This window comes from Balaenoptera ricei, chromosome 5, assembly GCF_028023285.1.
Source record: "Balaenoptera ricei isolate mBalRic1 chromosome 5, mBalRic1.hap2, whole genome shotgun sequence".
NCBI lineage: Eukaryota > Metazoa > Chordata > Mammalia > Artiodactyla > Balaenopteridae > Balaenoptera > Balaenoptera ricei.
Genome location: NC_082643.1, coordinates 58,518,113 through 58,543,342, shown reverse-complemented (window position 1 = coordinate 58,543,342; position 25,230 = coordinate 58,518,113). Strand labels below are relative to the sequence as shown.

The 25,230-nt window shown below is 34.3% G+C and overlaps 1 protein-coding gene across 5 annotated transcripts in view; it reads right to left on the bottom strand.

Annotated features, from left to right (window-relative positions):
* The window catches only part of EPHA5 (EPH receptor A5), a 320,620-nt gene that overhangs the window by 240,339 nt on the left and 55,051 nt on the right, over nucleotides 1–25,230 (bottom strand). For all 5 annotated transcript variants that reach the window (XM_059924076.1, XM_059924074.1, XM_059924077.1 and 2 more), the window contains exon 3: nucleotides 18,849–19,509. In XM_059924076.1, the coding sequence (XP_059780059.1) occupies nucleotides 18,849–19,509 (661 nt within the window). The remainder of the gene's footprint in view (nucleotides 1–18,848; nucleotides 19,510–25,230) is intronic.

The window sequence follows — 25,230 nt, the reverse complement described above, 5'->3', positions numbered from 1 at the left end:
GTACTCCAGTAAGATAATATAGAACAATAAGGCTAATTTGAATGTGGTCCAGCACTTTTCCCTAGGGCTTGTGGTTATCACCCTTCAGAACACGTAAAATTTTATTTTGTAAAGTGAGAAAGATATATCTGTTATTTTTTACATAAAATAATTTAAAAAATGAAATTATATTTTAGTATAATGAATTTTCCAAAAAGGTAGATTAAACATATATATAATATAATGTACAAGATATATAGTATGCTAAATAAAAATAAAATGTGCTAGGTAAAAATAAACATACACTGTTTACTTATAGAGTAAATTATACAGAATATTAACAATACATATTAATTTGGCAAAATATTTAGCTAAAATATCAATGTATAATCAAGCCAACTGGACTCAGAAAATGCCTATAATTTATATCTAATCCTTCGATTAGTGTAACCAAGAATTTTCCCCTTCCTCTTAAAATTATAAGATGAATTAAATGGACAAGGTAAAACTAAAATCTGTAATGGCAATATTTTCTTCAAAAATAAACTCCTATGAATTTATTCAAAATATAATACTTTATTCTTTGTGATTAAATCACTGTTGGATGGACAGTCATAGTGATGCCTGAGAAGAGATAAATTATCTTCAATCGAAAATGCCAATCTTTAATCACATTATTTGTTATTATTTATGTATATTTTAAAATGAAAATAATGACATTTCAAATCCCTGTTTCAAAAAATCTCTTGCGAAAGTTTGATGATAGAGAAAAGATCTTTTTAGATTTTTAGGTGGCATGACACAGCTTCCCTACCTCCCTCCAAAAAATGCTCAAAAGTGACAAAGCATATGTATACACAAGTCTTGTCTCTATTGCATGTTTAAAAGTAGGCAGGAAACAAGAGAAACTGAATGTGCACAGAAACTGAATATCTGGTAGAAAAGGTTTTCTACCTTTTATATAAATATACTTCTGAATGAAAATATTGCTCTCTTAGTTCATAACAGTGTATGTTTATTTTTAGACAGAGTTTGCATATATGTGAATGTCATTCTTGATGGAAATCCTTTGTATTTGAACTATTCTCTTTTGAGAGAAAAGTATATTGTTAGGAAGTCTATTTAAATATTTATTTAGCATCCATATAATGATTACATATATGAACTTTTCTCTTTTGAACTGGTTATCTCTTGATGGGAAAAATCAAAGAAAATTTTTAGAGAGGATAAAATCAATGCTTGTAAAATACAGTGTGCTGGTCTCTCCACTACCAGTGTGGTATAGAAGTTAAAAGCAGAAAACTGAAACAAATGGCCTGGGCTTTCATCCAACTCCACTACTTACTGACTGTTACCCTTGTTATGTAAACTCTCTGTGTCTACTTGTTTTTCTGTAAAACTTAAGAACCATACATGATTCATAGTGTGTATGTGTGCACACGCATACACACGTGCATGTACACAAGGATCAGATTATATAACAAATAAGCAGTGTTCAGTAGAGTGTGTGCCACATAGAACTTGCCATGGAAGTGTTGGGCATGTTATCATTATTATTTTAATATCATCATCAACAGGCTTATCACCATCTCTAATAACAGAACAAAAAGGATGGATTTATTGTACAGAAGAATTCCTACACACACTTAACAAATATTTATGTCAGGCTATGTCTTTACATGTCACAATAATACCCTTCTATGTCCTTTGGTTCTAAGTTAACAGAACCAAACATCCAATTTTGGAAGAAAGAGGCAAAAGAAATAACAAAGCCAAAGTAGCTTTCTCTTAAGGAATTAACTTCAGGTTTTCTCGAAGAGTAAAGGTATTCAAATGAAGGAAATCAATTTATAACAGAAAAATTTATAATAGAAGGAGAAAAAAAAGGAAATTAGGAAAGGATATAAGTAGAATTAATCATAAGTAGGAGCAATCAAAGTAATACAAGAGAGAAGCAGCTTGTATTAGAAAAAAATAACTAAGAATTGGAGAAGAAAAAAACATAACCTAGTTTTAAATCTTGTCTGAGAGTTGGGCCTCAGAGTTTTTCAAGGTCAAATACCACTTCAGTGAGGAAAAATACACGCCAAGTGCATTTTAATGAACAGTAAGAGCTGAAGTCGTCAGTACTTTCTTAAGTTTAAACAGAATATATTCACTTTAGTAGTAGAGAAGCTGAAATGACAGAATACAAATACAAAGACAAATCTTTTTTGTCTCCAGGACCAAAGTAAGTAAGACGTTTTCAGAAAGAACAGGGATATGTAAGGATTACTGGAGTCCGCAGTTACATTTAGCTGTGCATCTGACCTTTCTATATAGAAAATATAAAACATTTGGGGGTTCCCTGGTGGCGCAGTGGTTGAGAATCTGCCTGCTAATGCAGGGGACACGGGTTTGAGCCCTGGTCTGGGAAGATCCCACATGTCGCGGAGCAACTAGGCCCGTGAGCCACAACTACTGAGCCTGTGCGTCTGGAGCCTGTGCTCCGCAACAAGAGAGGCCACGATAGTGAGAAGCCCGCGCACCGCGATGAAGAGTGGCCCCCGCGAGAAAGCCCTCACACAGAAACGAAGACCCAACACAGCCAAAAATTAAAAAATTAATTAATTAATTAAAAAAAACACATTTGTTGTAATTAGCAGTTATAAATCAACAAGCTCTAATAAGCATTTAAAAACTATATTATTAACTAGAAACCAATTGAACAAAATAAAGAAACAGAATATGTATTTTTCTATAGAAGCTAAGGACTTATACCCCCTCCTTTTTTGGTCTTATTATGTAAAACTAGTAATATTTATCATATCAAAACTGAAAAAATTCTTCCAGTATTATTTTTTTTCACTTGAAATACATTGAAAACTCTGAAAATTATCATCTTTGAAATGATGGAAATAGTGTCTCCCAAATAAAGAGAAAAAAAAAAAAGAAAGAAGGAGAGAAGAGAGAGAAGGAGTAATGACAGGGAGAGAGACAGAGAGAGAAAAAGTATTCTTAGGGAATTTGAGTTTTCAGCCATATTTTCCTCAATTCCTGGGTTATTTTCCTGACATAAACAATGAAGAAGTATCACTGCATATTAACAGTATTTGACTGCACATATATTGCTTTAGATCATATGAAACTACCATCTTTTGTATTTCCAAAGTGGTCATGTACTAGCAATTTCGTATAATTGCACCCAATTTAATAACTTTTTTCCTACTAAAAGTCAAATATTTCAGTTATATAATAATTATACAATCTTGATTTGTCATGATTCTTTCAGCATTACTGACTACATATATATCTAAACAGAATTAGTTATTTTTGTACCTTTTCCTATAGTTATTATCATATATTGTTCTTTGAATTTGAGTTTTTAAAACAAGTAGCAGTTATTATTTTTCTTTACATCAATGCTACGATCATCTCCATGCTTGTCCTTTGGCTGTACATTTCTCCCCCATATAACTCTAACAATTGAGTTTATCGATTTTTTAAATTAAAAAATAAAAGGTGGTGCCTTCCGGGAACGTAGAATAGTCAGTATGTTTTTCTCTCAAAGTTTATATACATTGAAGTCAAACAAAACTGTATTAGAAGCTAACTCAGAGTTCTTGGAAATCATACTTAATCTAGTTCAGCTTCAATTTCCTCACTTATAAAATAGAAACAACAGTATATCTGTCAGAGTTACATTGTTTCTATATACCTGACATATAGCTGGGTCTAAAAATGCAGGAATATGTACTATTTTTTTCCTAGAACAGTTCTGTTTTACCCATTAGAACATAAGGACATTTGCCTTTATTATCAGGCTGACTGTTTAATTTAGATGAGTCAACAGAGAAGTAACAATTATTTTAATTGTACTATTTTATTTATGAAGATCTGTTTGCTCATTTTTTAATTTTTATATTGTATTTCTTTTGTTTTGTATTCCACTTCTTTTCAACTTCCCACGATTAAGAACGACATGAAAATACTTCAAAATGGAAGTCTCCAGTAAGACCCCTTGTACCTGAAAGCCATAATATCAGAATTGGTGGGGAGGTGAAGAATCATTTAGTTTCTTTATTGTGGACATGAAAATTCAAAGGCCACACCAGGTCCATGAGGTGCAGAGGCTTTTTCCCAAGCCAGAATCTTTACAAAATCTCCTCACTCACATTGTACAGTACAGTATCATTTTTTTTTTTTTTTGGCTTCCCTACCCCACCCCCAAAAGAAACAAAAGCAACAAAACAAACAAAACTTGAATAAAATCACACTTCAATACTCCAAAGCTAAAATACGAAAAAGAAAAAGGTTTCCTGTACTACTTATGGGAGCAGACAAATAAGGCAAAGTAATTTATGTGCACAAGAATGCAAAAAGCAAAAAAGTCAGAAATGGATTGAGAATTCTTAAATAGAATATTGAATATTCACATAGAATATTGAATATTACATAGAACATGTAATCAATTCTAGTTTGGTTCCTGATTATAGGGTCTCTATTGAACAGGGTAAGAGCTTCACGCTCTTGCAATTTCCTCTCACTCACACTTTGGTTTGCTCACACAGTCTTGCTTTGCTTTATTTGTTCCATTCCCCTGTCACTACATAATTCTTCTACCATAAATTGCCTTTCCACATCCTCAGTTTGAGGTCTGAATATGGGGACAATAATCTCCTCTAGGCGACTCTGGTGACTCCTAGGTCCCTCCAGGGTGCCTCTGCCTCTGATATACAGTGTAGTTCTGCTCACATAGATGTTAGATTAGCCCACAAGGGATTTGAGTTGGGTGACAAAATTAAGTGGAGCTCAAGTGCATTTTAATGGAGAACATATAATACAGTGGGAAAACACAGATATGAAACAAACACACCTAGGTTAAAATGTCAGTTTGCCACTTTATAGTTTTAGTTAAAATTAACCTCTCTGAGCTGCAGTTACCCCCGAAACTATGGCTCACAGGATGCTGTCAAGCTTAAAAGAGAGAATGTCAATAAAACATTTAATAGTACCAGCACATAGCAGGTCTTTGCACATGTGTCAACCCTTCTTCTTGCCTTACCATCCCATATTAGATACCCTGACAATTCTGGCGTTCAGAATTGTCATAAATTGCCAGTTTTTGTCATTTATCATTTATTGGCCTCATTTCTTGGATTCTCTATTATTTCTAGTATATTATTGCTTTTTACACTCACTTGAAAGTCAAACTATTCCCTTTGGCCAGCTTTTGTATTTTCAAGGAACAAGATTTTTTTTTCTCCTCAGTTATTCCATTCTCTTCTAACTTCAGATGAAAATAATTTAAGTTCTCCTGAGATCTGATCAGAGGAACACTCTGGCCAGTCTTCCCCTTGATGATGGAGGTTGCCCTTGGTTAAGACTTTCACTTTCATCAGATTTTTCTAAAACTCAGATTTTTTTTGCCTAACTAACTCTGTGCCTCCTCAATGATTAATTTCTTCTTCCTTCAGTCCCTAATCAAAGTTTGTCACAAATGGACTCTCCATTCCTGTCATATACATTCAATTCCTTGCAACATGCCTGGTTGGCCCAGTTTATCTCCCTCTTAAATTGAAATTAAAATTTTCACACTTAAACTCAGAAACCTCCTCAGTCTTTAAAGGCCGTGACCTGAGGAGCTGACCCGGTGCAGACTGGACTGGACAGAGTGGTCCCCCCTCCCAGGGTTCCACATGTCCTAGGAGGATAGGTCGCCATCCCAGGGCGGTGAAAGCAACACAAAGCAAACGTCCATTCAAAAAGCAGATACAAACAAACAAGCAAACCTCCAGCACTTTGCCTAGGGTTATTTTTCACTGAAATGGCTTTCAACTTTTAAAGTAACTAGCATGTACTGAGGATTTACTCTGGGCCAAGTACTAAGCCTCATGAGCCTCCAGTCTTTAAAATCTAATCCAGGTTTCAAAATCATAAACAATACTTTTACTGTGGGAGACAGTGGAAAAACTTTTTTCCTGTGGATTAGTTTCTAACGTTATGTCCTGAGATCAATAATATTTCAGTGCCTGCCAATAAAGCATGGAAGAAATCAAACTGTAAAACTAAAGTGCCATACTTGAGTATTATTTGGAGGCAACTACTAACAGATGTTTTCCTCTTGTCCGTGGTGGGACAAAAGTTCCTATTTTGGATTTAACTTCATTTTCACCTGAATGAAGAGCAAAGTTCCTCCAAGTTTAAGTGCATTGTCTGTTGCTGTTTGTTTGTGTGGGCCTGAAGAGGAAGGCCTGACTTAAGTCAGCTCTATTATTACTGGGTAAATGCCCTCACCACCCCCTCTCTCCAACCACTGACTGTGTCAAAAAAAGCTACTGCTGTCACAAAACAAGGAGTCCTCACTGTTGTGACATTTCATTTATCTGGGCAGCAACATGCTTGAAAGGAGACTGCCTCATATGGGTAAAGTATGGAAGACAATCAAACCCAGTTAAGCAAACCAGTGTTGACATATTAAATCATGCTTGAACCAAGAAAGCAAAAACAGGCGACACACAAAACCTTCTAAAGAAAGTTTTAAATAAATAAATAATACAGGTCAGTGTAGTTCTAAAAAAAGAAGCTTTTAGCGTTGGAAAATACTGGGACGAGGTGAATACGGGGATGTCATTCACAGGAGCCAGTGATTCTGCTGCTCTCTGATTGTGGGGTGCAAAACTAGAGTTAGTGTGGTAAAGGGAAGCATAGGAGAATACTGGGAAGCTTTAGGGAAATCACATCACCTTACTTTCCAATCCATAAAATGGAAAAAAAATTTTGATATTCCCATTCTTTATTTAAGAAATGTCCTAATAGAATCCTTTCCAAGCGCTTTGAATTCATCAGAGAAAAAGCCCTTATGCATATGGAGTAGTGTATTATTAGTCTCCTGCACAATCACACAGCAGGGACTTTGGAGTGCTCATTCTCTAAGTCTGATGCCTGCTAACAATTCCATCAAAGAAATGGAGTTATCCATCAGTCAAATTATCATTTTCTCTAATTGTTACTTCCCCCAAACTGTGTCTCTTCTTTTTTCTTTTTTAACTATACCTTAACAGCACTCAAATGAGCAGGATATCTTCAAGCTCAGAAAAGATCAAAGCATATCAACAAATCACTTGAGTTCTTAAGGACGAACCCTACTGGTCAGCCATAAATGCAGACAAAGTGTTTAAACAACAAAGAGAATCAAATACTAGAGGATAAGATGTGATCCACATCTATGACCAGAAATAATAAAGGATACAAAAGCCTTTTCATGTAATGATAACCAGTTATGAGATCATGAATAGCTTAGAATTCATAGTTTTATTTTTACAGCTAATTAATAATACACTTTCTAGAAAAAACTATGCGCAGCTAGTGGCTCCATGCCCTCCTGCTTTATAATAATTGGCATGTCTTTCTGGACTAACGTACAAACTAAATTTAAAGGCAATAAATTATACTGTTTAGGTAAACAGCATACTTAACCTTTTTTCCTGTGAGTAGTATAAACTGGATATATAAACAAATCAATTAAATAGATTGATACCTACAAATTAAGCTAAGCTTCTTATTAGTTGCTTAGATAGTTAGCTTTCTGTGCAACCCTCCAAAGTGGTTAAGCAGATTTTTCAAGGCTTATGGATATACAGGAGGTGTACTACATAACTCTAAACCTGTCGAGCAGAAAACATTTGACATATTAATTATAATAGAAATATGGTCCTAAGAAGAATCAGTGCTTTTTATTCAGGATTATCATGGATGCTATATGTGATTACAAACTACAAATCAATTTGTGATTAAGTGTGTTTATATACTGTTCAAAGTACAACAGTAGAATGGAAAATCTGAGGTTAAATATATGATTCTAATGCCCAGTCTAAAACGTGGTGGCTGTGTGATACTGGGCAGGTTAATCTTCTCCTTACTCCCAACCCTTGGACCCCAATTTATCAGTTTACTGACGATCATAAAATTTGCAACTAACATATTAAATCCTGATTAGCTAAAGTCAAGTCACAGGCTGTGCTAATATTTAAATATGTTATTCCCACCCCCCCGAATTAAAGTTCTCTTTTTCCTGCAAAAAAGCATAATTTTGTTTTAGTTATTTTGTTGTAACAGAGAGCTTATGAAATACATCAAGATTTCCATCTGTATCATATCTCCATTTTTAGTACTATGAAAAAATATGATTATTCTTATTTCAATAAAGAGCATTAACATAGCACCTCTAAACTCCTGTCTTTTGCTTTCCTTTATTCAGGATGAAATTATTTATTATAATTACACCACGTTGGCTAATAACATGAAATTAAATTTTGTGGTATCATTTAGTATCCTTTATGCTAAAATTGTTTTAGACAAAACAATATGACTACTAGTTTGTGTTTCCAAGTTTCATAAATGTTCCTTTTATACTCCTTTCTCAAAGCCAGGATGTCCTTTTCCCTAAATTAATTTTTTAAAATATTATTTTTTTGAAGAAGTTTGAGAGATTTTGATAAAAGAATGTAGAAAGAATTTATGGAAATGGAGGAATTTTTTCTCTATGCTCTGTAAATCATTTTAATTCTAATGTTACTTGCAGAAGAAGAAAAGTAAAAGGTAACTTTTTCTCTATTCATGTCAATGTTAAAATGTCAATTCTCATTTTAAAAAGTTACTTTACTTGACAAATGTTTCAGTTTAATTTTTTCAGCTATTAACTCTTTAGTAAAATAAAACATGTTGACTAAAACATAAATGAAATGTACTTTTCAAAAAATGAACTACTTTTTATTTCTGGTAAAATGAATACCAATGAATTTTGCATTTGGTGGGTGGAGAGTGTTTCAGACAGGGATGTATATATCCTTCACTAATTTTAGCTTCCTGTAGGCCAGCAATAATTTTTCAAAATTAAAAGTTTTATACTTGGGCATTGTATACTTAGGAAACTATAGACTTAAGTTTAGCATTTACTAGTTCACCCAAGTCTTCTGGTTCCAACAACATGAAGGTCTAAGAAAACCTGGAAACAATCCAGGTACAAATACCTAGAAATTAAATTAAATAGAACAAAGTTTGGGGTTGATAAAGTTAATTCATATATTGGGACCCACAAAATTGAGGTCACCCCAGTGGCCTGGCACATGTCACAAATCTAAACCTAAATCAGCCTGCACTTCAGAGAAACCTAACATACACCAATCAGTATCCTCCAACTCAGCTTTAGTTAGCCCACCTTACCCTGGAAAGTAGGACCTGCTAGCCAGCCTTGTAAGTAAATCCGGACCTCCGAGACAATCATTCCCTGGTTCCGCATTGCCTCTTCTAAAGCTCTAAAAACCTCACTCTTGCCCAAAATCCCCTGGGAAGAGTATCCCACTGCTGGTGAGGCACTGTACTCCCCCAGTCCATGGATTACTTTGAATAAAGGACATCAAACTTGTTACTAAATTGTTTTAGTTTTGTCATTTAACAGGGCTCATTTTACTGTGTTTTGTTTTAATGCAGGGAAATTTTAAGATGGCAATACATTTTATAAATCTGGGGATGGAAACCCACAGGGGGCAGAAAAAAAGAGGGAACCAAAGCATGGAGTGCTGCCTTTTAGAGCTGATCCTATCCTGCTTCTCTGCAGGACAGAAGGGCTGAGAATGGGTGTGGGAAACGGGAAGACTTGGATTTTAATGTCCCAGGGTCCAGGAGAAAAAGCCATAGCCTTGTGTCAAGTGGGGAGCCCTTCAGAGAGTCTGAAACCTTGAAAAACTGGCTGCACCCTCAAGAAGGCACTGGTTAGTAGGAGGAGGAGGCGAGGAGAATTTGTAGAGTTAGACAGAATAAGACAAAATATTAATATGCTTATCATTTCTGTGTTGTTTATACAGTTTCTTTGTATTTGGGTATAAAGCAGAAGGTTGGCAGACTACAACCTATGGGCCAAATCCTGCCTGTCACCTGTTTATGTAAATAAAGTTTTATTGAATACAAAAAAAAAAAAAAATAGAAGGCACTGGGTAAAACGCTGCCCATGTATACAAGGAGTGCCAAAGAGGCTTGTGGGAGATGGGATCTCTTCATGGAGGGAAGAAATCAGTCTTCAAGAATCAAAATTTGTGGCCTTCCCTGGATTAGGTTTTGGGATATAAACTTACATAAGACACTAAAAGCCACCGAACCTTAATCCTAACTATCATAAAACTCCTTAATCTGGACTACACGTTACAGTCACCTAGGCAGCTTTAAAAAAAAATACTGACGCCCTGGCCAGCACCACACAATGGAATCAGAATCTCTCATAGGTGTGTCCAGCAACAATATGGTTTCCAATTATTAAAACTACCTGTGTTGCACTATAAAAATGTTGAGAAGAGAAGAATTAGATAAAAACTGGTCCCAATAATACCTCATCAGTAGGAGGAAAGCTTAAATCATGTGAAGAACTCCTACAAGCCAATAAAAAAAGACAAGCGCTCCAAAAATGTATTTCATAAATTGGAGTGATTAGGACATGGATGCCATTTGTACTTTTTTCTCTGCCTTGCTGTGGTTTGATTTTTCCCCTAATTTGCCAATATTGTTTACTTATGGTAATAGTAGAATGAATTGATGGTAAATATGAAATTCCAAAGTCAAGAAGCAATTAGCAGAAATAAAAAAGGAAAGAATTTCATTAGGTCTAATACAATCAAAAGTTATATAATTACCATCTATATCAAAACAAGAAACATCTGGATGGAAAGATAAATACATAATTAATGCACAATAGTCATGAAACAACATGGAGAGTGCAATATTTTGATATTTATTCAAAGGGATTAAGATAAATACATTTCTTGCCCTTACGTAGTTACATGGCCCTCAAATTTATATCTGTATTTCAGTTCCCTAATCTTTAAAATAAAGAAAAAAGGAGGATTCACTCCAAGAGTCCTTTATATTAGTGCTTCTCAAACTAAGATGCACATAAAAAACACCAAGGGGGGCTTCCCTGGTGGCGCAGTGGTTGAGAGTCTGCCTGCCAATGCGGGGGACACGGGTTCGAGCCCTGGTCTGGGAAGATCCCACGTGCTGCGGAGCAGCTGGGCCCGTGAGCCACAATTACTGAGCCTGCGCGTCTGGAGCCTGTGCTCCGCAACAAGAGAGGCCGCGATAGTGAGAGGCCCGCGCACCGCGATGAAGAGTGGCCCCCGCTCGCCACAACAAGGGAAAGCCCTCGCACAGAAACGAAGACCCAACGCAGCCAAAAATAAATAAATAAATAAATAAATAAAAAAAAAAAAAAAAAAAAAAAAAAACACCAAGGGATCTCGCTAAAATGTAGATTCAGATTCAGTTTTTCTATGATGGGGCTTAAGATTCTGCAGTTCAAAAGTGCTCAGGTCATGCTGAAGTGGCTAGTCAATGCCCCGCTCCTAAAGTAGGCATACTTTACATGCCTTTACAGGCTATCTCTGCAGGTGCATGTTGTATTATTTAACATTTCACATATGAGGAAAGTTGGGCTCAATCTGATTTTGTTTGTCCACAGTCACACAGCTACCAAATGGAAAAGTGAGATTTGAACTGAGACCTGCATCACCTTAAAGCCCAAAGCTCTCTGTTTACTGCATACAAAATCTCCTGGTGATTTCAGATCGATTTTGAGGTTTTAAGTCTACTTAATGAGTTTATGCCAGTGTTGGCTACTTTGTTTCATATCATTTGCATTCTTTTTTTAACTTTTTGCTCTTAAGAATCTGAGAACAGACACTGAGATGTTTGCTGAATCACACTCAGTGAGTTTTCAAAATTAAATTTTCCTGTACACACAACTTTTCCCATGAGAGCTATACTGATTTATGTTATCAGACTTTGTGAAAATTCTTCTGCTGCTATCTGAATAATAAAAAAAAGCAAACAATAAAACAGAAGGAGTACGTTGTGGTTTCCCAGTACATTTAAGTATCATGGATTTTAAATCACTTCTGAATATATCAATTCAGATATATATAATAGCCTTTATCTTTATCATTAAACCTTTTTTCAGAGAATTATCTTTCTATATTAATTTATTTCTATATTTCTGTGTTTATATATTTCTATATTAATTTGTTATAATAAAAGTAGCCTATCCAATGCATATCATTTTAATAAATGTTTTTTATCAGGAGATGTTTTGTAAAATATGAGACACTTGAACATAAATATAATCATTAATTCTCCATCCATGTGATCATAATGGAGCTCAAGACCAGAAATGCCAAAATTCCTTTGCACGGTAACAATACGGAATGTGCCACCATCATAATAAGACATTCTAGAGACTGACCCAAAGTAAAATGTACAAAGTAGCTATTACTATTGCTGTAAATATGAGGCATAGTATTTATTTGTTACATTTATTCTAAACATGGCATAGGAAAGGGAGACTCAAGACTTTGCCTAATGTACCTTCTTTTATGAGTGAGAAAGTAGGAGTGCAAAATCAAGATCAGAAGTTTGTCTAGGAGGGATTATGGAGTGTTTGTTTCTGCTTCTTCTATTTCTTTTCCTTTATTGCCAAATCTCTCTCTCTTTTTTTTTTTTCTTTTTACTGAGCACATATCCAGAAGATTCACTGGACCAATGAAACATTAAGTTCTTAAAAAAGAAAAGGCTTTCATTCTTTCAACTGGTATAATAATTTACAAGCTGCCATCCACCACACCAATACTACTCATAAATAAACTGAGTTGTTTCATATTTGATATGTATGTATTTGACCCTAGGTATTATTAGGAATTCTCTATCCTTAAGACAGTATAACATGTATATGAATAGCCTCTTTTAGCAGGTAATTTCAGGGAGTAGCAGCTCTTTTATTTCTCAGATTTTAATATGCAAATACATTTTAATATAATTTTAGAGAGAAAAGAGATATATACAAAATTGATTAATATACTATGATAGATCTCTGCACTGAAAGCTTCCATCTGCTTGTTAAGCTGTTTCCTATAGTCTTCATGTGGCTTTTTTTTTCACATCTGTGTTAAACATCACCTTTTCAGAGAAACATTTTCTTACTACCCATTTTTTTGCACACTCACACTGCCAGTAACAACACTCATAAACCGTAACTGTAGATGTGAGTGCATATGTACGTTTGTGAGCTATCTGTCTGCATTACTAGGATACAGGAATTGTAGAGATAGACTACAGTGCCTAGTACAATAACTTAAAGGATGAGTGATCAATAATTTAAAGAATGACTGATGATATCTAAGGAGAGAGCAAATCTCCTTTATAAAGTAGGTTCCAATATATTTACATAGTTTTGATCACCCAGTAAATAAAAATGTAGAGGTAGGATTTGAATCCAGGCATTCTGGCTCAGAATCTGCATGCTTAAAACACTAGAGTACGTTGCATTTCATCAGCAGCATATTTCCTGATATCCTATATCACTTTATCCAAGTTAAATTAGTCGCATTTCAAAATGAATATGCATTTTAAGAAATGTACACTTCTTTCGTTCTGCAGAAAAATGTTCACTTTTGCAAAGGTAACCAGTCTATAAACATATTTAGCTTTAGCAGCACATCTGCTCACGTAGGCAGATGGAGTATATTGCAATCAGTGGTTCTCAACTAAGAGAGATTTTTGCCAACAGGGGACATTGGCAATATATGGAGGCATTTTTGACTATGAAAATCAGGAGTGGAGTATTAGAGGCCAAGGAAGCTGTTAAATATCCTACAGGGAGCAGGACCACCCCTCCCCCCAAACAACTAGTTATCTGGCCCAAAATATCAATAGTATCAGTGTTGAAAAACCCTGATTTAGAAAAAAAAAAAGAAAAGCAAAAACAAAAAAAATGCAGAGTATGCTCTAACATTTTAATAGAACTAATCTAAAATTATTCAAGGGAGGAGTTAAAAAGAAAAAAAAATCTATTTTATTACTCTCATGTGTAATACCTGCAAATAGATGAAATGACTTAACTACTTGATTGTCTTAGTGGTGGCTCACAGCAGCAGGTCACACACACACATATACTCACACACCATTGACACTCTGCTTTCATAATTGCCATCTTTTGTTAAAATTTTTAAATTAAAATTAGTTTCCTTCTGTTGCATAAAACAGAATACAAAATAGGACCAAAAGTTCAACTCCTTTGAAGTTTTTTGGTAATGTGCCTAATTAAAAATAACTAGGCTCTCCAATGCATAATTATATGAACACCTAATACCCTAAATTTCCAGCCAATTTTGTTTCAAACATAAATATGCACCAGAAGTTTGAATGATCGACATACTATTCCCTGCAGTATCTGTACTGTTTCTGAATCAAGGTTCTTTCTTGAGCTTAGTATTTTCACTACATTTCCTTGCTGTGCAATCATCTCCCAGTTGGACAATTAATGTGCTTTTTCTCCGCAGCCCTTGGCATGTGACACCCCCCCCTTACCCTGTATTTGAGCATGTACCATATACCTTCTTCACTCTGACTGGTTTTGGCAGTGACCCACAATCTGAATCTCTTTCCTCCATTTGATATAAGTGAAACTATAATTATCTAGGGGTAATTTCAAATTACTACTTCATTCCACTAGCAACTGATGAAGATTAGTGGTCTTGCCTTGCATCTGAGTAAGTCAGCAACATAATCACAAGAGAACTCAGCAGGCAACATTTGATTCATGTGAACTCAATTACTTCTGTCAGACACATTCACTTCAATAAAAAGCAGAAACTTCCAAAATGGGTTTCTGCTAACAATTTTGTGCTCAAAAAAATTTCATTTGACTCTTAAGGGAAAAAATAGCATGAATTTCATCAGAAATAATAATAAATAACAAATATGGAAACATACTTGTATAAATGGATTTAATACATGATTAGTTCCTGAAAATAAAGAACATTTCAAGGAAATAAATTTGTATACCTAAGGCAGCTTATTATAGAAAATTCAGGCATATAAGTAAGCTTTAGAAAAATGAATTCACTCTATATTTTAAGGTAATACAGTAGAAACCAGAGTACTTGGTTACCTTGTTAAAATCAGATTATTATGGAAAAGGTAGCCAAGTTCTCCTAAAGGAAGTTAAATACGAACTGCTAAATGGACAGGGACCCCTGAATCACTTCTTGGTTGTCTTCTGGATTGAAGCTGCCATATGTTAATAAGCTGCCTAGCATTCTGATTCCTTAAGGTTTAGTTGCTAAAAGCCTCTCGGTCAAGTCTATCATGCCCTGAACGCATATCAGGTCACATGAACATGATCCAACAAAAACTACCTGGTCACTTCCTAGTACAGATTCAGTAAATCTTAACATATGACAATCATTACAACAGGTTTACTCAAACTTCACCTTCTTATTACAGCCTTAATTAAATCCCAACATATTTTGATTATAAAAGAAACTGTTATTAAATGTAAATACGTAATAAGGCTATATTATAAACACTTTTCAGCATGTGATGTTTTGAGGTCTACAAAAATCACTAAGACGATCTCTATCATAGTTAATATATCATATGCCAATCACATATGATTTAATACCTGAAACTTGAAAATTTGGCCTGAGAATCTTAGGACTAAGTAAAGATTAATTTAAAAGATATATTTGTCAATTTTTATGACCAAGGATGTTTTCTAAAGATAAGTACAAAGGTAAGGTAAACACAATTATTTATTTAAAATAAATAATTTTAAAACATAGTATTCTTTTATGACTTTGCTCATCCTATTTCCTCTTTTGAATTCATTTTCCTTACCTCTTGCCTTTCAATTTCTTTCTCACTTCTTAAGATTACATACACCACTGCTGTAATCAAGGAGTATGTAATCTAATGGGGGTGGGGAGTGAATCATTAATCAAATAATAAGTTAACAAATATGTGCAAAATCATAACTCTAAATGGTTTTATGAAGGAAAATATGTGAGTAAATAACAGAAGGGGATGACCTAGTCTTCAAGGATCAGGGCCAGCTTCCTTGAACAAGGGGTGTTGGAGCACAGATCTGAAGAATTAGTATGAGTTAATCAGGCATAAAGGAGGTAAAAGAATGTTTCAGGGGAAGGGAACAGAATCATAGAAGAACAAGTAATGAAAGTGAGTCTTCAAGAAACTAAAAGCAAGCCAGTGTGGCTAGTGCATAGTTTAAGATGTGTCTAGAGAGCTAACAGGAGCAAAGTCATGCAGGATCTTAGGCTACTTTAAAAACTTTATTTTAAAGGAAACCATTGAAGAGTCTAAAGTAAGTGTGTTGGGACTAGTCAGGGACTGAGGAGGATGGGTGTGTGCAACTACCAGATTTGCATTTTTGTAGAGATGATACACTCACATGGCTCAAAAACCAAAACTACATAAAAAGTCATTCATTATATTTAAAAATAAAGTTCCAACAAGATATACTTATAGATTGGAGGAAAAAGGAAACAGAGAGAAGTGGGTGATTTTATGAGATAATTGCGTGGTAGTTTCTATAAATACTTTGGGATGGATTGAAACTGGGAGGTGGGTAAGAAGGAGATGTCAAGAATGATTCCTAGATTTCTGGCCTATCAAGGATAGCTCCAAAACATCAACATCCCTACTTAAAGGTTTGGGGACAGTACATTAAAACCATAGAATGAGTTAGAGTTATGGAGGAATTGTATATGATACACACACTTACACACATACATACATTTACATTTGCATGTACATATAATATATAGGTTTAAATGCATATATTTATTTACGTGGGACTATCTGTGATGCCTTAATTCTCCGAAACAAACCTTCAACATTTATTTATTCATTCAATAAGATATGTTATTTATAGAATAAACATTTGAAATTCCTCCTAGAGCGGCCACATATCATTTGTACATGGGAAAACACCAAGAGGCACTATTCATATAGACTGCACTGTGTAGAACAACTTCTGGTGCTGTGTCTACAGCCTTCATGACCCACAGCTTTTGTTCCTCCTACCAGAGTAGGGTAATAAACACATTAAGACAGAATCCAGTTTATTGACGTTTCCTCCAAGGTAGCCTCTCCAGTTCGTCCCTCTTTCTCTCAGGTCTCTACTCCTCAGTTAGTAAGAGTACGAGAATAGAAAGTTGCAGTAAATGCATGCACTAAAAAACATCCTGTCAGAACACTACTTCCCCAAGATGTTTTCATGATAAGCACCTGCAGAATATTTTAAGCCCAGCAACAATCAAAAATTATCCTCTAAATGCAGAGGTCCTTTATACTCTGTGTCAATATGGATGAAGACAAAATCACTGTGTTTGAAGTAAAGCTACCACATATCATTCGCTAAAAGGATATAAACAAATAACCAAATCAAGCATGCTGCTTTATAATACTAGTAAACAAATTCTTAGAAATAATAAGATTCATATTATAAATATTTTAGGGAAAAGAATACAGTGAATTCAATGGATTATATTTAACTCCCACTTCTGATTCTACAATTACATATATCTTTCACCTTATACCAAGAAGGCTGCTCAAAAAGAAAAGTTAAGGTAATGTTAGTTAGAACTTTCCTTTAAATCCAAACCTAAATAAAATCTGATTCATTTCCTTGACAAACTTAAAAGCATATCTGAAACATAATTTTGATTTAATAAAACTTTACATATACATACAAAGGAATAGAAAGTTGTAGATTACATGGAGAAATAATCATGCACTTGATTGTAGATGGTATACAAATATGAGGTGATGCTGAAAAAGGAAGTTTAAATATGGTGTAATGTGTTTCTAGAGAGAAATAATTAAGCAAAGTCAGTATGATTTACAGAAAATTTCCTAGTTTTGTTTCCCTGGATCTACGGTCAATCTACAGTCAAGCCTGAACAAACTTGAGCAAGTTTGATCCACATTATATACTGGATTTAGAAAAAAAAAAATGCACCTGAAGCTACCAGTGGGATTAGGGGACTTCTTAGCATTTGGTTTTCTCCTCAGTTAATACACATTAACTCTCATTACCTATTTGGCATGTACACATCATGGTGAAAACAAGTTCAGATTCATAAGGATGGATTTTTCCTCTTTTAAGGAAAACGTGTTTTCTTCTTCATAAGTTGTTCTTCACTTTGCATAAAGTACTATCCTGTTCCAAAAAGCTATTGATAAAGATCCAAGTTTAAAAGGGCAACTCACCACACTGTGGGCAAAATGAGGGTATTTTCAGATGAAGAAGGAGGCATGCATGATCAAGTTTCAATTTAAAAGAAAAACTAAAACACAAAAATTTCCAAGTGCAAATTGCTTTGAAATGACCTTTCTGTATTGGCTCTATCTCCAAACAGTTATTTTCTTGGGTTCTACTTATTATGCATTTAAAATTGACCCAGAAATTCTTAAAAGCAAGCATGTAATAGCCATTACATGTAAACAACACAGTAAACTAAGTCCTGTCACCTTACACATATTTTCCAATGAAGTTCATGTGGCTGAACTTATATCTGAAGAAATTTTAAAAGGCAGTTAAAAGCATGCCAAAACAAGTCTCATCGAAGGTTTACATTTGAATTTCATATAACGAGTAAAGAGTACTATTTTCTCTTCATGGAGATAAAGTAGCAATAAAGTAGCAGACACTAATCATACAAAGAAAGTTATATACAAAGAAATAATCCCTTGATCTGAGCTGTCCAAAAATAAAACTTCTGAAAGCAAAATGAATATGAAATATTACACTGCAAGTAAGACACTCTCTGAGAATTATGTATATCCAATAAAATATTACATTAAATGTTTCACCATTGCCAGAAGTTTTAAAATTCTGAGAAGAAAGAAACCAAACTTGAAGAGAAATAATCTCCATAAGTTAGCAAAGTAAAAGGTCGTTTGCTCATAATCACTGGAAGAAATACATATACATGATCCAACTGAAGATCATGACAACCCGTGCAGATCCACAGGTAAACTCTTACCTTGACAGGTGCCGTTTTTCTCTTCATATCCTGCCTTGCACATGCATTTCCCGATGGGCACGAGCCACTCCCCTTCAGCGCTGCAGTGCATTTTGGGTGGTTCATCTGTCACAGAATGGTTGACACAGGAGCCCGACACTTCAAGCAACTGTGAAGAATCAGCTCCAGTGATTGTGTCAGGGAAGACAGCCAAGTGTCGTACCACAGAAGGGCATTTTTTATAGTATACACGAACGGAAACGAGAGCAATGCAAGCACCCACATCTTGAAAAGCGAGATAAAATCCCTTTTTGCTTAGAGGTCCTACATCTCTGACCTCTGTATTCAGTTTCATGACACGGTCACCAAGATCAAGTTCTGTAAAGCTTTCATCGGCAGCAATGGTATCAATTTTGATGTACTGGTTTTCCTTGATGTTTCTCCCATTCTCATCTGACTCAAAGTAATACATGTTAAAAGTTTCCTTACAGGTCCCCAGCCCTCCAGGAAGACTGTTGCAGTCCCGCAGAGTAAACTTGAGTTCTATGAAGATTCTGGAAGCACCTTCGTTGGAGATCCAACTGGTCAAAAGCCAGTTATTTTGATTCTGTTCCATAACTTTGCATACTTGGTATGTGTGGATAGGGGTATAATTTTCATCAACTTCACCAATCTCTTCCCACTGGGTAATATAATAGAAGGACAAAAAAAATTAAAAGACAATTAGAAAATAACCAGCAAAAATAGTCAAAGAAAACTAATTCAGGTGTAAAATTTCTGCATCCTCAATATACAGTATTGAGAGGAGCTATACCGTGAAAATTTTAAAAAATTATTTCCCTTTTTAAATTACGTAAATAAAGTATTAGTCATTGTCTCCAATGTAACTCAAGCATGAGGACATGTGAATTATATTCCCCAGAAAAAATCATGTATTTCAGAGTAATAGTAAAAGAAAATTCAATCTGGATGTGATTAACAAGAAGCAGTGAAAGGCAAGTATATATATTTAGAAGAAAGTTTGAAAGAAAAAGGGTAGGTAAAGTTTGAAAGAAAAAAGGAAGTACAATTTGTTTTAAAATGACAATGAGAAAAAAAGCAGTAAATGTGGAAAAGAAGGGATAAAAATGTAACGTGAATCCACATTTATTTAACCCTGGCATGTTACAAATAACACAACAATGTTATAAAACTTGAAAGAAAATTCATTAGTTTAAAATTAATAACAAATGTTTATTTCATTGAACCAATCTGGTTAGGAATCTTTTACAATTGGATAACTAAGTGTTTATTCATACATTTATTCACAAATATAAACCTAGAGACAGACAGAAAATAGAGATAAAAACTATAGATTAGTAATATCGAGAGCCTTGTCATTTCAAATACTGAGACTTTTTTGTTATACATATCCTGGGAATGCATTATTCTTTCTTACCAATGCATTATTTTATGCACAATGACCTTAGAAGTTCTGAATATACACAGGATGTAGAAAAATTAAGTATGATTTATATAGCTTCCAAAATAATATTCAGCCAAAGAAGAGATCTAAACCTGTCTCTTTCCTAGTAAAATACTATGGTTTTGAGAATGTCAATGCACCATACCACTTTCTAAACAGTGTAAAACCAGATTTTTCTTCTTCATAAAGGTTATTATAACAAGAAATTTTTAAAACCTGTCTACAATCTGTGTGAATAAAACTACATATAACTTTGTTTTAAATCTTTAAAAATTGTCCTGAAACACACAGAGCAATGAAACCATACATACTGACTTTCAATAAATGCAGAATGTGATTTCAGACATTAAGTATTAACTTCACAGAACCTCATTTAGTTAGACATGAAATTAAATGGAGCATTATTTTTTGATTCTGTTGAAATGACAAAGATACGAAAATGTGGCATCACAAGGGATGCACATAAATCGTATACCTCAGATGGCCCCTCTCAGAGTTCCAGCTACCATCAGACAGACAGAAGTAAAAGGTCTGTCTTTTAATGAGGGAAAACTGCTGAGCTCCTTAAAATCACAGAGACATCAAGGTTGTATCTTACCTAACAACTTTCACATTAGGGTGTTACATGAAACCTTAGTTCATTCATTTAATCTCACTTTTGTCCTCTCTCAAAATTTATCTAAATTGTACTTAGCCTCTGATTTTCTAAACCAGCTTTCTCTCTCATTAAACTACTTACAGTTTCTTCCTGAAGCCATCCAGGTATCAATATGTTTATTATAAATGCTTAATGAATGTCATGATTAATATTTCATGGAAACAAGCACCTCAGCTAACCAAATGAAAACAACAAAAATGATCAACTTACTGTAAGAAGATTAATTAAATGTATTTTCTTTGCATTAATAAATTGGAAAAGAGCATCGAAAAACTCTTCTCTGAAAAAGGAAAACCAAAATGCTACATTATCTCTGTTTTAGATTCTCTTATTTTTTAATAGTCCTCCAATGCAAAATACAAACATATTTCAAATCCTTGGCCTTAAATCATTTATAGAAGACTCATTTCTGCATCACATATTCCAATAGGATCCTGCTAGCAAGTCAAAGGAATTGGACAAGTAAAAGGAATTGGAATAGGAGCATCTTCCAAGATTATAAGGCAAGCAATTCACAGTCTTTGTACAAAGTCCAAGGTACCACAAATATTATTAAAAATGCAAGCCAAGCAGCACTTGACAAGACAGCTTAATAGTTACTGCTTCAGGTGATAATTTCAAAGTATGTGCATAGGCATATTACTTCTCTGAATATTCTCAATTAAGAAGAGGAAAAACTGTAATTTTCTTTGATGTTAGGATTTATCATGGTGGGATTTTATGTATTTTTCTTTTCAAGTGTCCAAAATATAAATGAAGGCTCACATTTTCTATTTCTAATGCATGAATAGGAGGACTTTAATTTAAATAATTATGGCTATAAGCCATTCAGAGAATCAGAAAGGTAATATATACACATTTCCAATAAGTATCTGCTCCTATTTAGACAAATACGCTAAGAAACAAGCAAAAATATTTCATTTATTTTAGATTGACCAGCTGAAATAAAACGTTGAATTCTTCAAAGTTTTCTTCCCTTCTAATACAAAGGAGACATCCTGCTGTCCTCAGCAAATATCTTATTTACGAAGAAGAAACAAAGAGATGAACAGAAAGTAATACTCATCAAGAACTTACGATCACAGCAGGTATATTCCTAGATGCTTTAGCAAATGTCATGTCAAGGAGATTACCGTAATTTAATGAAGGGCACAGACAGAAAACACAATATTTTCAGTTTAATTTTGTTGGATTCCTATGATCCCATGGTTTAATAAAATATTTGCTGACTACTACAAGCGAGGTGCCTGGGCATTTTGGAGGCATGGCCACTGAACATAATATGGTTGGTGTAGCTCTGTTCTTCAGGTCTGGCTACTCCTCAAGACCCACCCTTTGAGCCCAGGCTTTTTCTTTGTGTTTGCTTCCTCCTCATTCCTATTTCTTTGCCTTAATATTAAAGAACTGGTTACACACTCAGCTTGGGCTGACTTGATTTCTCTCTCAAATGCTTGGGCTTGCTCCTTTTCCCACTGGCCACTGAGAACTCCAAGTCAGATGCATTCTAATCCCATGCCTGGCCAGGCATCACAAGTCAGCCACATTCATCAGAGAAGTGTAAAAGAAAAAAGACTTATTTTCATATCCATATGTGTATCATGGAGTTACCCACTTATCCTACCCAAAGCCATTAAGAACTATTTTCTCCCTGCCTGCCTCTCATTGCCCTATTTGGTTTCTTGCCCCAAGCTCCTATTGCCTCTTATCTTGTTAGCATTGATTTCATTTCCAATCCCCTAGCCTATACATCACTTCTTTTGCTTTCACAACTTAAAACACTGATTCAGGACACACAGCCTAAAGTAAAATCTCCCCTTACATTGTGTCCCCAAATACACATAAAGAATCATCAAGCGAACGGAGTCGATTTTGACCTTTCAAGTTATGGGGGTGCCTATTATCTAGTTCTGTTTTCATTATTATGCGTCTATACAGAGATTAATTTATTAAGGCTAAAGTACAGTGGTCAGAAACTTTGTAGTAGAGGCCTGCATATAAATACTTGACTGGTCTTGTACAGAGGAAAGATTATCAGCCTGAAGCTCTAGAATTAGTCCCAGCTCTTACAGTATCTAAATGTATAAACCAAGACTTAACCGCTGGCATACTGATTACCATAATCTCGAGTGAGAACTGAAACTCCCTATCCCAGTCATCTAATATCCAGTATAAAACATCAGAAGTGGCCTTAAAAGACCTGGTCCTATTGTTCATTTTAGAAATGAGAAAACCGAAGACCAGATTTTCCCAAGCTCACGAAGTACCACCCTGATACCATCTGAGCATCCCCTCTGCCTGTCTGTACCTCTGCCTTCTTATTAGCATGTCTCTGTCCCTGAAGTCTGGGTTTCCGTGTGGGATTCCTTGATTCACTGCATTGATTGCTACTCCACTCTGTTGATACTAAATTCACATTTTTTTTTCAAACATGATGTAACCATGAATAATAATTTTCTTTCTTTCTTTTTCTTTCTTTCTTTCTTTCTTTCTTTCTTTCTTTCTTTCTTTCTTTTCTTTCTCTCTTTCTTTCTCTTTCTTTCTTCTCTTTCTTTTTCTCTCTCTTTCCCTATATATAACTTAATACTCTAAACATGGATATGAAGGTAAAGACAATTTTCTTTTTCTCTACTATACCTCAGAGTCTGACACCACAGGACACAGAGTAGGGCACTCAGTAAATATTTTATAATGAATGAATTAATAACAAACACATACATATCCCTCCTAAGTCCAGAGATATATGTTAATATGAAATCTGAAATAATTCAAACATGGTAAATAAATGACTATATGATTTGCCTTTTGTTTTTGTTTGAAGAAAAATAAATTTTGTTCTCTGTAAATTGTCTGAACTTTATATATTCAAATAAAGGAAAGTTTATAAGTTCATATTTTTGAAAATTAGTCTTCAGTAAAAACCTCTAAAAAATTTATTTTAAGACATTTGCTTATTCCAATCATACAATTATTTTTAGTTTAGTTTTGCATATTAACCTATAGAACTCTTTTTCTTTAGCATTATGTTTTCCCAGTTATAACTTACAGCTTAGTTTAGATATGTTAGATATTTTTAGATATTTTTTAGCATGAAATGTTTTAACATATCAGTTTTTATTTTTCACTCACTAGCCTTCTTCAACATTCGATACAAATTAAAAGCCCAGGATGTAGCATATCAGTTAGTGGCACTATACCTTCTTTCCTATTTCAGTCAAACAACATTAGTACCATCTTAATGATTTTCTTCGGCAGAGCGATGTTAAAATATAGCTAGGAATCAACTGCTCCCAGCTTTACTCTGCAGTGTCCAAAGTATAACTTTGTAACAAACCTTGTTTACCACATAAATGCTTCTTTCAATATAGGGATAACTGTCCATTATCCTTTAATATCTCAATATTTTGTATAATGTATTTTGAAATGCTCCAAAAGAAACTAATTCTAGTCTTCTCATTTTATTTGAAATATTGTTAGATATCATTTATTTTTTATTTTCTTTGTGTGTGTGTAGTGTGTTTGCTAACTTCACTGAAGATATCCTGACCTCAAATTACTAATTAACTGTTGTTTTTAAAACAGTAGTACCTCTCCATGATCTTAGAAATTGCCTGGGAAAGAGTTTGACTATGTGCTCAAATTCCGAAATCGGACATTTTACCCATTTTAACTAGTGAGCAAAACATTCCAATTGCTACCGCATCATATGTTTACCTAAAGTCTAGAATTTCTGGAAGCTTCCTGCTCTTGCAAAAATCAAATGAAATACAATATAAAAAATCAGAAACTTCAAACACACCAAAGATCTTTTGTTTTTCTTTCTATTAATGTCTAGTTTCTTATAGTAATTTATATTTTTAATATCAGATTTTTAGTTTCATTATTTCATTTTTTTTCAATTTTGCTATACTGATTAAAATTAGGTAAAATATACTCAAATAAGAACCTAAATGAATTGCTTATTTTCTCATTTTTCCCAGGTGCATGATAAACTATTACTAATATTCTTCCCCATAACACTTTATAAGACTTGCTATGTTTACATAAAATCATTATGTTTTTCCTCCCTGTTGGATGTACAATTGAGCTCATTTGTGTGTGCATGCAGAAGTCTGCCATTACCTAATACATTCAATCCAGGACAATTCCTCTGAGAGAAAATGAACCAGAAAAATCCTCAAAGAATAAGTGACTTAGGAACATGATTAATGGCAGAAAAAGTGAGGAATCCTATTATTGTTGGCGCGGACTTTTTTGTTTGTTCTTGCTACCTTTGATGTGTT